Source organism: Peromyscus maniculatus, chromosome 7 (assembly GCF_049852395.1).
Source record: "Peromyscus maniculatus bairdii isolate BWxNUB_F1_BW_parent chromosome 7, HU_Pman_BW_mat_3.1, whole genome shotgun sequence".
NCBI classification, from domain to species: Eukaryota; Metazoa; Chordata; class Mammalia; order Rodentia; family Cricetidae; genus Peromyscus; species Peromyscus maniculatus.
In genome coordinates this window covers 121737039-121752807 of record NC_134858.1, presented here as the reverse complement: position 1 = coordinate 121752807, position 15769 = coordinate 121737039, and the positions used below count along the sequence as shown (strand labels likewise).

At 43.4% G+C, this 15769-nt stretch overlaps 2 protein-coding genes across 4 annotated transcripts in view; one reads left to right on the top strand and one right to left on the bottom strand.

Annotated features, from left to right (window-relative positions):
• Fyco1 (FYVE and coiled-coil domain autophagy adaptor 1) overlaps positions 1 to 15769 on the top strand; it is an 88692-nt gene that overhangs the window by 51300 nt on the left and 21623 nt on the right. The window lies entirely within an intron of this gene.
• Cxcr6 (C-X-C motif chemokine receptor 6) lies at positions 5091 to 10957 on the bottom strand. The gene is made up of 2 exons (XM_016009065.3): positions 10608 to 10957; positions 5091 to 6860 (listed from the first exon to the last, which is right to left on the bottom strand). The coding sequence occupies exon 2, from the start codon at positions 6858 to 6860 to the stop codon at positions 5811 to 5813; it is 1050 nt and encodes a 349-aa protein (XP_015864551.1). The 5' UTR covers positions 10608 to 10957; the 3' UTR covers positions 5091 to 5810.

Here is a 15769-nt window from a genome sequence, read left to right as displayed (position 1 = left end):
TATTGTGAGATGGCAGTGAGCCGTTGGAGGTCAAGGGCTAAATGTTACCTTCTGAATCTGAAATGTCCCTGGCAAGTTTGTTTTGAATGTTTGGTCCTAGGCTTGTGGCACTACTTTGAAAGCTGTGGATCATTTAGAAGGTGTGACCTGACTGGTGGAAGTAAGTTAGAGAAGTTACTCAGGCTGCGCCTATGAAAGTTTTGCCTACCCCTGGTTCCAGCATGAGTTCTCTGCGTCCAAGCCCAATGTCATGTAAATAAGTCTAGATGGGGCTGCTCTACCATGCTTTCTCTGCTATGATGGACTGATACTCTCTGAGCCAGAATAAATCCTTCCTTAAGTTGCTCCTGTCAGATATTTTATAAAAGCAAAAAGTAGCAAATACAGTCTCAAAATTGCTTGGCCAACATTTCTTCAGGTGAAAGACTTCTGTGAGCTCATTCTGACTCACAGTGAGATCTCTCTCTCCTACTCAGAATCCAAAATAGAGCCAGGAGTTACCTGTCATCTTTATCATGTCAATTTCTGCCACATGGGAGGGGCTGTACTTAATCTTCATGAGGCTGTTAGCCTAGGTTTTAGGCTTAAGTGTATCTCCACACTTGTGTATTCTCTGACCAAAGTCACTGAATTCAGCTCATGAACAAACCTCCTCACTGTCAAACCTAAGATAGCTCCTATTCACTGTTGCTTCTATGACTTTGGACCAATTCCCTCCTTCCTTAAACAATTCTCTGACACATACTGGTCAGTAGTCATCGGTGTTCACCCTAACCCCCATGACCCAGTGTTCCCCAGGGTATCTTCTCTTCCTTTAGCAGTAAACTACATTCTGCCCTTGGTACCTGGCAAGCTGCATAGACAGAAGGGTGAGTAGACTAGGAGCTAAGAGCCCAGAAGGATACTATTGATTTGAAAGTGTCTTCTCACAAGCACCTGTAACCTGCATAAAGTGACTGTTCTCTAGCTTCCTTCCTCATCCTTTCACCTTCCTCTTTCTAGTAGGAACAGAAACAGAAAGCTTCTAGACTACTGACCTGTATGTGTAGTTTTTGGTCATGGGAAATCAGGAACTGTTCCAGAGAAAGGAAACTGCTAGCATGCTGGCCTGTAGCCACCAGCACAGATCTGGGACCGTCTGGTGGGAATCTATGGTCCTTATATCTCACCTATGTGAACAAAGAGCCACCTTTCTACACTATAGGTTGTGTGTTAGCATGTATAAGAGTTTTTCCCTAGCATTTCTTTTATTCCCATGTTTAAAACTCAATCAAAGACCGCAAGAGTCTGAGAAAGTATGGGAAAGAGAGCCTTGGACTTGCACCAGCATCCCTCACAGGAAAGTTAGAGGGAAAGGTAAGCAATATGAGGAACGCAATCTGAGGAACAAAGTAATGAAAGAGGAATTAAGCTTTGACCCTTCCTGGAAATGATAGAACAAGGAAAAGTCTCCAAATCCAGCTTCACTCCCACAAGGAAACCTAACAGGATTTCCTGGTGACAACTGCCTTTTCCTCAATTCCTGGCTTATCTTGATTGGTGATACGTAGCAGGAACACAGCCCTCACCTGTAGCAGATGGATGTCCTTTATAATCTTTCAGACTTTCCTGCAGCCTCTCTCTTAGTGTCCTAAACACCACTACCCAGATTTCCACTTGTTCTCAGAACTGAGGTGATAGGTAGTTGGCTCCCTTGGCCTGTGCCCAGCTCACACACAGCCAGTCTCCACAACCTGGCCTCTTCTCTAGGTACCAGATATACCGGCCATTCAGGGTGAAGAGTTTAAGCTCCAGACCCAAACAAGCTTCCAGGCCCTGTGGCCATGGCAGTGCAGCCTCTAAATGCAGCTCCTCTAGCTGTTCAGGAGAGCCTAGAATACCATCTACCCCTCCCTAAGAAAGGCAATAGGAGAAAGGATCTGGGCCAGAAACCTCCTGTGGAGATAGGTGATTTTCCTGATGTTGATGCTGAGTTTTGATGTCAGCCTGGGTTGTACATGTCTACTGTGTACACATGCGTCTCAGTATCTCAACTTGTGGCCTCATTTAAAATAAATAAATAAATAAATAAATAAAGGCCTTCAGGTACCCAGATTACATGAAATGATCTGAAACCTGCTCTCAGAGCCTGCATGCCAGCAATTGCTTCAAAACCAGGGCTTTCCGGCCAGAGTGCTTAGTGGGGGAACTGTGGTCACCAGCCAAGAGATCTGATACCTGCTATCTCAGAAACAAAACAAGGACAGGATATGGTGATCATGGTTAAAGTTCAAAAGCCACCTTATGCCTGCATTAACCCACGACCTCTGACTACAGAGGAGTACAGAGCAGGCAGGCCCTCTGTGGTATAACACCTGCCTGAAAGCTCTGTGGCCAGTGTTTAGGGGCAGAGAGGCTGCTAACAAGGACCAGCCCTCACTCAATTTTTCTCTGAGAAGTTGAGATGACAGTACCAAGCTGCCTGTAAAACATCACTAGTGACTATGGACCTGAAGAACCAAGCAGCTGGCCAAGGTGCTACTTTGAAAGCTCTGTGGAAGCCAGAGTGACCGACAGCTTCTGGATGCTGTGTTCCCTTTTCTGCCTTCTTGTGGTACTATCTCCTCATCCAAGACACCAAGAATTCCTGGATGATCAGATGCCTCTAGAAGGGAGTCACCATGCATTCACTTCTCAGAAGACATAGCTATCTATGGCCTTCATATGTCTAACTGAAGCCAGAGCCCATAAGCACTTCCACCATCCTCAGAAATAGGGAGCCCAGTGGGAGGGGAGCATACAGTCTTTGCTGTCAGGCTCTGAAACATATCTAGGACAGTCTGAATTCAAGCAGGGTCCATGTTCATCCAGCTCTTCCCCCAACTCCACCATAGCAACCTGGCCTTTGATATTATCTGCTGCTATGAGCAAGAAGGGGAACCAAAAGTAGGAAAAAGTGATGACTGAATGCTTGAGACTTCTAACACCTCTAAGGGAATGGAGCATGCAGCAACAGCCTTTCCTGGGCCATGGTGCAGGTAGCTTGCAGGCCAGACACAAGCTGTCTTTAACTAACACATGCTGGGTTTTTTGTTGTATTTTGTTTTGTGTGTGTATTTATTGCTAATGGTGGTGTACATACAGGAAGAGATAGTAACATTCCCCAGGTGGAAATAAATTGATGCCCAGAGAATAAGGCAAATAGTGGCTGAGGAGGCAGACAGAAGGAAGGTTCTATTGATATTTTTTCCTGGCAACAGACAAACAAGCTTCTCTTAAGCTGCATAAAGGCCAGTATAAACATTTCTGTGGGGAGCCGGGAAGAGGGCATGATCTAGTGGGTTCTCCCATCTCATCCGATTTGTTTGTTGGACAGACAGCTGGTCAGGGATGGTCCAGGGAACACTGTCACCTGACACTGAGTTGATGAGCCAGGCCTTGAAGAAGCTTTCTAGGATTGGCCTAGGGTGGCACTGTCTCTGAGTGTTGAGTGCCCAGCCCTGCCTCTCTCTAGAATACCTGTGTAGATAGCTACAGGGCCCTGATACCTGATTCATCTTCCTTCCCATTTAGAGCCTTTATCTCCTGAACTGTAATATTAGGGAAATCAGGGACTCAGGCCCCCTCCATCAGCAGTGTTACAAATAAAGATGAATGCATGGAAGGTTAGCCTTATCACCCTGTATAGAGCAGGCTAGTTGTTTGAGTAAGCACTTGGTCTTACATGTCACTTGTACATAGCAAGGAAGTGTACTATAGCCCTTATGTGTATGTTTGATACAACAGTGCATGGGACCATGTGGGTACTCCCAGGGGTGGTCACATTTTGATGAGCTGAAATTCATGGGGCATGCCCTGCATGTCCAGAAAAAAGGACACAACAGCCTAGTCACTCCACCCACTCATAGGGATGGCATAAGGAACCTCTACTAGATATCTAAGAAATAACTGCTACCAGTTTGGAGACCTTCTACCTACAAATAGATTGTGCTGTGGGGTGATTTGATTTGATTTGATTTGACTTTGTTTTGAGACAGGGTTTCATGTAGCCTGAGTTGGCCTCAAACTTTCTCTAGATGAGAATAACCTTAAACTTTTGATCCTCCTTCCTTCACACTCAAATATTGGGATTATAGGTGTGTTTCACCACACCCAATTTTAATGTAGTGCTGGAGTCCAAACCCAGGACTCCATGAATGCTGGGCAAGCATCTACCAACAGAACTACTTCCCCAGCCCATTGTGCTAGGTGTTTCATATGTGTTATCTCAAGTCCTCCTCAAATCAACTGAGAGACATGTGCCATCTCACTAAAAAGACATGGCCAAAGGTTAAGAGATTTGTTCAGGTCAGGTATTCTGGCCTGGCTTTAACCCAGCACTTGAGAGTCAGAGACAAGTAGATTTCTGTGAGTTTGAGGCCAGGCTGGTCTACACAGCAAGTTCCAGATTGGTCAAGGCTTATAGTAAGGGAGGAGGAAAGGAGAAGAGGGAGAAAGGAAAGAGACGAGACAAAGGGAAGGGGCTATATCATGAGTGCAAGCATGTTGACAGAGGTTGAGATGCATTTGTTCCAGGTCTCACCTAGTGAAGGGCAGGGAGGCAGTCCTAGGCTGCTCTCTCCAGCCCCTGAGCCCAGGATTAGCTAACCTTCTATGCATTCTGGTCAGCCTTTTTAGGTAGATGTTGATATTTAGGTAAATGATTTGGAGATACAAGCACCCAGCAAGCACCTATAGGGCTATTCACCTGATTGTCAGGGTCTAGTCAGTATCAGTCTAGTCTGGCATATAAAATTACCTCATCCTGGAGCTGTATTATAGAGTTAAACAAATGCACCCCACATCTTGGGCAGGAGCAGGAAACCACCATGAAAGCAAGGTTGTTACCACTGGTATAGTCTATTTCTTTCATAGACCACTGCCCCCCAAGTTTAATTTTAACTTATTTCCTTTATTCTAGCTGGATTATTTTTGTGTTGTTTGTGAGGGTTTATTTTGTTTTGTGTCCCAGGCATACCAGATTAAAATAGAATGTACCTAAAGGTGAAAGCAGTTTGAAAACTTTTAAAATGTTTTATTTCTTAGCCATGAAACTCATAATATTTGATATATTTGTGTGTACATATTTATTATGTGTGGCAGGCATTGGAAAGTTCTGTTTTTATTTTTGTTTTTGTTTTAAGATGAGCAAAGCCACCAGAGTCCCTCTAATAATGCTGCTTAGATTTGTTATAGTCTTAAGCTCCTTTTTACACATTTTTCTAGCATTATATGAACCACTGAAATTCAGCTATTTATCCTGGCCTAATTTCAGTCTCTTATGCTGTACTTTCAAAAAATAACCCAAGAAAATATAAGCATTCCACCAATACAAAAGTCAAACCCCTGGATGAATCAGAGCTTGGTCTCATCCTATTAGGTGCCCGGTGACCAGCACTTGTGTTCTCCACTGCTTGCCCATAGAAGAATCTTCTGAGCTCAGGAACCTTGCATGACACCTGCCATCAACAGCTTTGTTGATGCAACTCCTCTTCAACTTTTAGCCCCAAACTTGGTAAAAGAGAACCTGAGGTCTCTAGAATTAGCATTCTTAGGGATGGAAGAGAGAAAGTGCTTAAAAAATAATAAGACATTTCTCCTTTGAACATTGAGGCTTAGATATTAGGAACAGGATATGTTTATATCTGAGAAGCTTTGTATACCAGCCACAGTTTTCAGTGACTTCTCCACAAGAGTCCGAATACTATAAGCAACGCCTTTCTTGTTGCATCCAAAGGACATAGCCATGCTCCTAAGAATTCTGATGCTAGTTTCTCCAAGTCTGGCCAGGCCTACTGCAATTGGAACATGCTGGTGGTCTCTACATTGTGGGAGGCAGAACAAGTCTTGGAACTGTCCTCAGAAGATTTCCACTGACTTGAGACTCCCAAGTAAGGGAGGCAGCCAATGTCCTTCGCAAATTTCCAGAGGTTCTTCCGGAACTTTAAGCCAACAAAGGCGTAGAGCACAGGATTGAGGCAAGCCCGAAAGTATGCTATAGCCTCTGTCACTAGGATAGCGTACTGAAAGCTGGTGATAATATAGTGCTCCCAGCTTGTGCTCTGGATTAACATGGCAAGGTTGAAGGGTGTCTGGGTCAGCAGGAACACGGCCACTACAACGAAGATGATCTTTAGAGATTTGTGCTTCTGGAAGCCTCGAGCATGAAGCAAGGTCTTGATAATGCCTGAGTAGCACATAATCATAGTGAGCAGTGGCAAGAAGAACCCCAGAGTCATCTGCGTGGCAAGAACCACAGTAGAAATCGCCTCATTGTGGTACTGACAGATAAGCTTATCAAAACGTTCAACATTACCATAGATGATCTGTGGCAAAGAGACCAACAGGGAGACCACCCAAATGAGCAAGCAAGTGACCTGGCCCCACATCTTCCACTTAGCCTGCTGGTTAAAGACCTTAGTAGCCTGGACCACCACAATGAAACGATCCACCGTGATGCAGGTAAGAGTGAGCATGGACACGTAGAAGTTTACTGTATACATGCCTCGAAGAGTTTTGCACATGACTGTGCCAAAGACCCACTCATAGGTGCCTGCATAGGCCCAAAAGGGCAGAGTACAGACAAATACCAGGTCAGCCAGGGGCAAGTTCACCAGGAACACATCTGTCAGACTCCTCAGTTTCTGGTAGAAAATGTATATAATCAGAACCAGGGAGTTCCCTACTAGTCCAAAGACAAACACCATCAGGTACATGCAGGGCAGAAAGATCTCCTTGAACTTTAGGAAGTATTTGTGCTCCTGGCTGTTATCACTGGAATTGTTGGAGAGCCAGGGATCTGCCTCGTAGTCATCATTCATGGCGTCTGTTGTGGCAAACATCTGTGAGTCAAAACCCAAGAGTTATATTTGGTTCTGTCTGAGTGATGCTTTTTCTTCCCACTGTCCTTATTAATTGCATTTAGGAAACAAATTATCATCTCTAACCCCACTCGTTATCATGCTCAGTGATAGCAGTGTGCTGAAGGTGGCCATTTCCCATGGGAAACTGCTCAGACTCTTCATTAACCCTAAAAGTCTCAGACTCCTCCCATGCATATCCCATAAAACACTGTGCTTGTTTTAAATTGTTTTAAAAAAAGATACCATACAATCAAGTGGACACAGTAGCCCTTTGGTTTTTTATTTTATTTTGTTTTGTATTTTATGTGTTTATGTATTTTATGTGTATCGATGTTTTGCCTGTATATATGCCTGTGAGCTCTGTGTGTGTGTAGTGCTTGCCAAGGCCAGAAGACATTAGATTGCCTGGGACTGGAGTTACAGATGGTTGTGAGCAGCCATGTGATGCTGGGATTGAAGCCCAGATCCTCTGGAAACTGTCTGGTCTTAACTGCTGAGCTGTCTCTTCAGGCCCACAACTGTTTGGAAACACAGGCTGCTGTCTATCAGGAAGGCCTGCTTCCATCTTCTTGGGTCTCATGGCAGGTGCCTGCCACTCTCTGCCCTGTGCTGGTCAATTTAATGTCAATTTGACGCAAGCTAGAGTCATTTGAGAAGGATTCTCACTTGAGAAAATGTCTCCATAAGATTGGCCTGGGCGCAAAGCTACACAGAGAAACCCTGTCTCGAAAAACCAAAAAAAAAAAAAAAGATTGGACTGTAGGCAGGTCTATAGTGCATTGTGTGTGTGTGTGTGTGTGTGTGTGTGTGTGTGTGTGTGTGTGTGTGTGTGTGTGTGTGTGTGTGTAGTACATTTTCTTAATGAGTGATTGATGTGTGAGGGCCCAGCACATTGTGGGTGGGGACACCCCTAGTCTAGTGGTCCTGTGTGCTATAAGAAAACAGGACAGGCAAGCTAGGGAGGAACAAGCCAGTAAGCAGTACTCCTCCATTTGTGTCTCTAGGTTCCTGTTCTCAGTTCCTGATCAGAACTGTGATCAGGACATGTGAGATGAAATAAACCTTTTTTTCCCAAGTTTGATTTGGTCATGATGTTTTATCACAGCAACAGAAACTCTAACTAAGATAACCACACTTGGTGTTAAAAATTATGAAAGCCAAATCAAATGCCCCTCCAAAGAAGCTTCCTTACTGGTATCCTCAAGGGTTTGGGGGATGACAAGAACTGTGTCTGACTGGGGAGTTCTTCCTGTGTACTCTTCTTCAACTATATAGTGTAAAGGGCAATTGATGGAGCAACAAGGGAAAGAAAACCCCTAGGTGCCCAGAACTTTGACTACTAGGGAATAAAGGTGTTTTCCTGACTCCCCAAACCAAACTTTTCTATTTATCATCTCTTCAGTTTATGGCATCTATGCTGGAGTCTCAGATCCTGGAGAATTAAAATGGTGCATAAAGTAGGGTGGCTGCTAAATAGGTTTGTAGCAAAGACGACATGCCTACCTTTCTTGCCCAGGACTTCATCTTCCATGGCTGTCATGTCTGTGACCCTGCTCTGCCCTCTCACTTTACCAAGGACCACAAGTAGGACATAGGGTAATGTAACCTGTGGCCTTACTGTAGGGGCCAGGATAACCTTGCCAGTGTCCTGGCTACATATCCCACTAGTGTGGGTTCTAGAAGATGTCTTAAGATGAGCAAGTATTTGGGTAGAACCTCTAAGATTTACCAAGACAAAATATTCCCTGGTCAGATGAGGGCATGTGAAAGTTGAAGACATCCTCTTTTTTTAATCCATGTGGTCATTTCTTTCCCTGAAGTTGAGTCCTAGGAGGAAACAGTGTCCACTCTGATGATTCTGCAACCTCTACCTTCCCTAAAGCCATAATGCCTTTTCTCACCATCAAGGAAGGACTGCCTTTAAGGTTACTCATAGTCGCCGGGCGTTGGTGGCGCACGCCTTTAATCCCAGCACTTGGGAGGCAGAGCCAGGCGGATCTCTGTGAGTTCGAGGCCAGCCTGGGCTACCAAGTGAGCTCCAGGAAAGGCGCAAAGCTACACAGAGAAACCCTGTCTCGAAAAACCAAAAAAAAAAAAAAAAAAAAAAAAAAAGGTTACTCATAGTCTCCAAGCCTAGACCTCAAGGCTAGGTATCTGGTCTTGATAGGCTGGAGTTAGGCATCCTGTTCCACAGCTTTCTGAGGTGCTAAAATAAGGTCAGATATTGGTGTGTATGTTATTGACTCACATAGGGACGATTTATTTTTCATCATTTATAATATGAAATAAACAGCTTTACTTTCCTAAGGATATCATTCAGTTCTCTGTTGTTACCTGACTTGTATTTGCTGTTTTGTTGTACCTGTTTTTTCTGGATCCAACCCTAGCATGACTCTTCAGAAAATGTATAGATTCATATTCAATGTTATATTGGCAGATAGGGGCTAGAACGTACAAATAGAGTATTGAAAATCATTGGACTGGGGAGATGGGCATCAGTAAAGTGCTTGCTTTACAACCATGAGGACCTGAGTTAATTCTCTAAAACTCACATTTTAAAGAAAGGTGAGCATGCTGGTGTACACTTGTAACCCCAGCACTACGAGGCAGAGACATATTCCTGGGGCTCACCGGTCAGACAGTCTTACGAGCCTATAAGGTGAGTTCCAGGCCAATGAGAGACCTTGTCCCAACAAAAAAGGTGAACAGTGCCTGAGGGAAGACACTTGCTTACGTATGCACGTGTACCCACAAATACACAAGTATACATGCACACACACACAAAATCACTGCCCCTTATACAAAATGTTAAGAACATTTCTTTATCTATGATCAAAATGTTGATTTATAAAAATGAAAAGTAATAAACTTGGGACATGATGTAAAAGCCTGATAATAAACTATAATTGTATCTGAAGCATAAAATGTAACTCAAATATTTAAAAAGTACTTTTAATTATTTTGTAAGTTTCATTGTATTTAAATTACTGAAAACAGAATAAATAGAAAAACATGCAAAAAAAATCATGAGCTATTATGGTTACAACAAATAGATGGCACCCTCTAATCTTCCTGCTTCCACCTCCCAAGTGCTGGGATTGCTGCCACACTTAGCTTCTTAACTTTCTGTGATCACAAACCTTTTTATGAATCTTATTAAAGCTGTAGATCTTCACTGAGAAATAAGTAAAGGTCTATAATTCCAGGACTTCATGAACCACATATTCTATAGACTCTTGTTTAAGAATTTTATAATTTTGACTACAGTCTTAAAGGACCAAACTCTGTTAACATTGGCCTTTGGCTGGCAGAATTTCAAATTACTTAATTCATCTCCTTTTTATTTTTCTGTAGTCTCCAGTGTCTGTAGTTTCACAGTGATTCATAGTGAAAAAGAAGTGAATGGTAATTGAGGATTATAGCTTGTTTTGTAAGATACAAAAGAACAGAAAATAGAAAAATTATTGCTAAAAATAGGAGACCAGCAACTAGACTGCTTTATGTTCCTGGGTGGATCTGGTTACTCCATTACTACTTTTCTCATTCTTTTATAAGCACTTGCTGTATGCCAGAACCAATAAAGTTTTCATATTTCTCTAACCCTTACAGCAACCATGGGAGTGGGGGGTAGAAGCCATGTGTAGCTGAATTCAGTAGCTTGCATGGTGTATACAGGTCATGCTGCAGGCAGGAATCTAAGAGAACCAATAAAAACAAATGACTCACCAATAGGGAAGCCCCAGTAGCTTTGTTCCAGAGTGAAGTATGCTCACTCAAGGTCTGCCTCTGCTTCTCTATGATGTGTGATCTGTGTTTCCGTCAAATATTTAAGAGCTTTCAGCTAGTGACCTACCCCTTTCTCTAACCCACAGGCAGAATCTACATGACAGTCTTGACAAGCCCGCCCACTTAATTTGAGAGTCAAAAATGAAGCATGATTCTGATGCTTTATACTCCCTTTTTCTTGGCTTGGCATGTATTCTGATGTTAAAACCTGATAGGTTTCCATTTGTTAACTAAAGGGGAGCAGTAAGTAGATTTGACTTTTGTCCACTGAAGATGGTGGACTTTGTCCATTGAAATTACTTTGTTTACTGGTCACACATATCTTTGGAACACTTTGGGTCTTGGCCAACACAAAGTCCATGCTGTGGACTAGGCTGTGTGTGAATATCCAACATGTACCACAGATGTCTCACAGCAACCCTGAGGGTTCCATTTATAGATGAGAACATAGAAACCAGAGTTAAAATAACTAGTGAATTCAGAGCTATAAGCTCAGGTTTCTGGTCATTCCCAAACCAGTGGACCAGGTTGCTTATAGGTGTCTGGCTGTGCTGGAGGGCCTGGTGTAGCTGTGCAGTCAGCCCCACAGGTCCCTGGCAGGCAGTGCCCACCTACCAGGCTTGTCTTGTTTAGAACTGCCTGGGGTTGCCCTCCTGGACCTTCTCCATGTAGTAGATATGATCTTAATGCAGTCTGGTTATTAATTTCTATGAGCTAACATTGCTGACTTCTCTGGGAGATTACCCTAGAAGTCAGGAACTGGGAGTAGGACCAGAATCTAGAAACTAATATTCAATTTTGCTGTAAGACAGGTGTGCCAGAAGATTCCATGTACAACTATTGGGTTTTGCTCACTTCCTCATGGATGCAGTAAAAAATGAACAACGAATGAATAAATGCATAGGCTGCACCAAATACTGAGAGGGACATAGTTGAAGCACCTCTCTTAAAAGAACCCTTTGGGGGCTGGAAAGATGCCTCAGCAGTTAAAAAGCACTTCTTGTTTTTGCAAAAGACCCAGATTTGCATTTACAGAGTAGCACTAGAATGGCCTGAGCTTTGTCAAGCTTTGCTACATTCTTCTCAGAAATCATTTGTCTCCCCCAGTGAGAACAGAGTCCTATCTCAACCCTTTGTGATTGTGCATGAACATCTATAGGAACATGCATGGGTGAATGTAGGAGATTGGATGTGTGTAGTTGAGAGTGTGTGGTACTTTTGTCATAGCTACACTGCAAGGAAAAGTTCTGTATAAAACAAAAGATTTGCAACTAAGTTTAAGAAACTAGTCTATTGGGGACCACTTTACAAAAAAAAAAAAGCCTTTTACTATTTATATTTGTAGTATAATTGTTCCAAGGTCCTTAAGTTCCTTTGAATCAAAGATCTAAACTTCTCAAGAGTGAGTACCCAGTTGTTTGTGTCTTGTATTTCCTCTGGAATACTTGAAGATCTAAAATAGAATTGAGAAGAGAATGGAGGGAAAGTGGTAGGCACTCTTGAGGCAGTCTTATTTTAGAAATCAGGTTGTGCTAACCTGTCACCTTTTAGAGAAACCTGGCATTCTCAAGTCAGAACTCTTGGATATCACTTCCAGGACCCAAGGTTTTTTACGTTTCCTGCTATTTGGGGGAGAGGTTAGCACAGGGCACTAGTGAGTGGCAGAGCTGTGGAGGACAAATTCATGGCTGAATATCCCTGAGGGAATAGCCAGCCATTTGCAAATGAGCCAGGAATGGCTTATTTATCAGCAACTGTTACTGGTCACAAGGGTAGGCCTGCAGGTTTGTGTGTTGTGATCAGACTATAGGAACTAAGTCTTCAGAAGCCAAGATCTTAGAAGTACTCTTGTTGGCTTGGTTATTACACAGAAAGGAAGTCAGTTACTATGGTGCATGTGTCCTATGCCACACTGTGTAACACCAGCCTGTGTGGTGACTGAACCCTTGAAGTATAACTAGTGCAAACTTGGATCTGAAATTCTAGTTTATTTGATTTTGATTAATGTAAGTTTGGACATTGCAGTCTGAACTGAAGACTCCCAGTCCCCTGCTGGAGCCTGGGATTCAGTGAAGCAAGTGACAAAATGGAGAGAGACCTCCAAGGAAGACCATAATAAGCAAGACATCACAGGCTGCTAGGCATTCCTCAGGTGGAGCTTCTGTTCTTGGCAGCCTAGAGAATTGTTGTCTAATAATAAAATGAAAAGCAAGTTAAAATATTCAGACTTGTAAAAAAGAAATGCTAGAGGTCTAACTGGAAGTTCCCAGATGACTGCTTGCCCAGAGAGGTATGAGCTTTTGATCACTTTAGGGGTAGGGAGGGCCCTTAGCCTCTGCCTTATTTCTGCACCTCTCTATTCCTTTTTACTTCTTAAGATTTTTATGTGTGTAGGTATTTTGCCTGCATGTATGTATGTGCACCATGTGCATATAGTGTCTGTGGAAGCCAGAAGAGAGTGCCAGATCCCCTGGAACTGAAGCTACATAGAGTTGTAAACCACCATGTGAGTACTGGGATCCAAACCTGGATCCTCTGGAAGAGCAGCAAGTGCTCATAACAGCTGAACCATCTCTCCGGCTTCAAAGATTTATTTATTATTTAGGCACAACTGTGTATGTATGTGCATGTGAGTGCTCATGCCTAAAGAGGCCAAAAGAAGGCAGGGTGTTGGATCTCCTGGAGCTAAAGTTGCAGGCAGTTGTGAGCCACCTAACATGGGTGCTGGAAACTGAATGTGGGTCAATGATTAGCAAGTACTCCTAATCATTGAGCCATTCTTTATTCTTTAGTAAATTGCAGTATTGATTACATCCACCTTTGATGGCATTTGGGATAGGGAAGTCCCTTACACTGAGGCTTAAAATGCATACATTTGTTAAGCATAGACTGTGTATGCAATGAGATTCCTAGGGAACACTTGAATCATCACCTTAAAGCAATGTTTCTCAACCTGTGGGTTGCAACCGCTTTGGGGGTCACATATCAAATATCCTGCATATCAGATACTTACATTGAAATTCATAACAGTAGCAAAATTATAGTTATGTAGTAGCAGTGAAATAATCTTATGGTTGGGTGTCACCAAAACATGAAGAACTGTATTAAAGGATCACAGCATTAGGAAGGGTGAGAACCACTGCCTTAGAGGGAAGAACATATCAATGGACTGGTGGGCATGTCATTCTAAGAAGCCAGAGAAGCTAATAGTAGGCCCTACTGCTGAAACAAGGAAGGGAGAAAGGTCTCTTGAGAATACCGATTTTAGGGACTTGAGAAAACTGCTTCAGTCGTAAAGAAAGGACATAGCTATAGAAGGAGATAGGTTGCCCTCTAGTGGTCCTGCTTGTGTTTCCTGCCATTGTCAAATTTGCTTTATCCCTTAATGCATTTACATGACTACCGAAGTTCCCAAAAATGCTGCAAGGCTTTTGAAACCATGTGAAGCTGAAGTAAATGTGCCTGAGGTCCAGGCAGACAGGAGCCTTTGGTGAGAGGAGAGTTTGAGACATACTGACCATATCCATGGAGCATTTCAAGAGAGTCCTCCAGAACTCTTGAGACTAGTTTACAACATTTGGGGAAAGTCATGCTGGGCAGGAGACCTTCCCAACTAGGGCCTTCATGTGACAGCAGACTATTTTCTCTTGGGGCATAATTGTCAGCTGAAGTTGGTTAGATTATGAGACCCCTGAGAGCTACTGACCAAGCTGGGTGTAGAGTTCTGTGTGGGAACACACTAAGCTGCAGTCTATTCTGCCTTGGAGAAATAACTAGGGCTTGAGTACCCATCCAGGAACTTTTATCTGCCAATGTGTTTTGAGAGTCAGTAATTTTTCAGGTGTTCACAATGTTCTGTGGTCAGATAAATACAAGAACACAAGATAAGGGCACTAACAAGCAAAGAAACTTCCATCCAAATCTAGCTTGAATCAGTGAATTTAATGGTGTTACTTACAGGTGTATGGGTAACATGGGGAACTGACACACCAAAAAGCACAATCTAGAATAGGTGAGAACTCATAATAGCTGCATCTCTGGAGTTCTCTGTACAGCTTTCAGATAGTTCCACGAAAAGAGTCTTCTCTCTACGCCAATTATTTGCTACTTTAAAAGTGGGAGTAGAGGAGTAGGGGGGTGGGACTTGTGAATCTTGTACCTTTCTTCTTCTTTCTTTTTCCTTCTTTCCTTCCTTCCTTTTTTCCCTTTGAGACAGGGTCTATTTATGTAGCTAGTCCTGGATGTCCTAGAATACTCTGTAGACGAGGCTGGCCATAACTCAGAGATCCACTTGCCTTGGCCTCCCATGTGCTAAAGACATGTGCCACCATGCCAGGCAAACTCAGTTCTATAACTTTTATGCACTTCTGTCATTAGCTTACTGGGTCTTAAGAGCTCTCTCCTCCGTCCAGAAGGGAATGTTTGAGGAAGAAAAAGCTAGACAGCTGCCTAAATTCACTGACTTTTTAAGAGAGAGACGTTATAAGTGATACTTGCTCCCTGTGTATTGGTGGTCCACAGAGCACACTTTGGAAACTGGGACAGCCCCAGTGCTAATGCAGCTCCTTCTGTACTCCTGATGGTGCATTAGAAAGGAAAGAAGAGGTAGGTATTCACCCTGTCCTCTTTGTATATGGCCCTGTCCCATCTCTGCCTAGACCTATTCTTGTACTGACTGGGCTGCAGTCAGGGTATCTGATTCTGGAACCAACTTTGCAAGGGCTCTAGTTCTTGTGCCCCATGGCCAGTACAAAGGAGGAAGGAGACAGTGGTGCTGGTATCATGCCTCCCTCCCCTATGTATAATAATGAGATCTGGTGCCCTCTTCTGGCATGCAGGGATACATGCAGGCAGAACGGGAGAGAGAGAGAGAGAGAGAGAGAGAGAGAGAGAGAGAGAGAGAGAGAGAGAGAGAGAGAGAGAGAGAGAGAGAGAGAAGGAGGAGGAGGAGGAGGAGGAGGAGGAGGAGGAGGAGGAGGGGAAGAGGAGGAAGGAAGGAAGGAAGGAAGGAAGGAAGGAAGGAAGGAAGGAAGGAAGGAAGGAAGGAAGGAAGGAAGGAAGGAAGAAGGATTTGCTGATGTGGAAGAGGAGAGTGACTCATT

What these genes read in the sequence shown, in the direction of transcription:
- Cxcr6 (XM_016009065.3), bottom strand. Translation starts at nt 6,860, where the DNA reads ATGTTTGCCACAACAGACGCCATGAATGATGACTACGAGGCAGATCCC.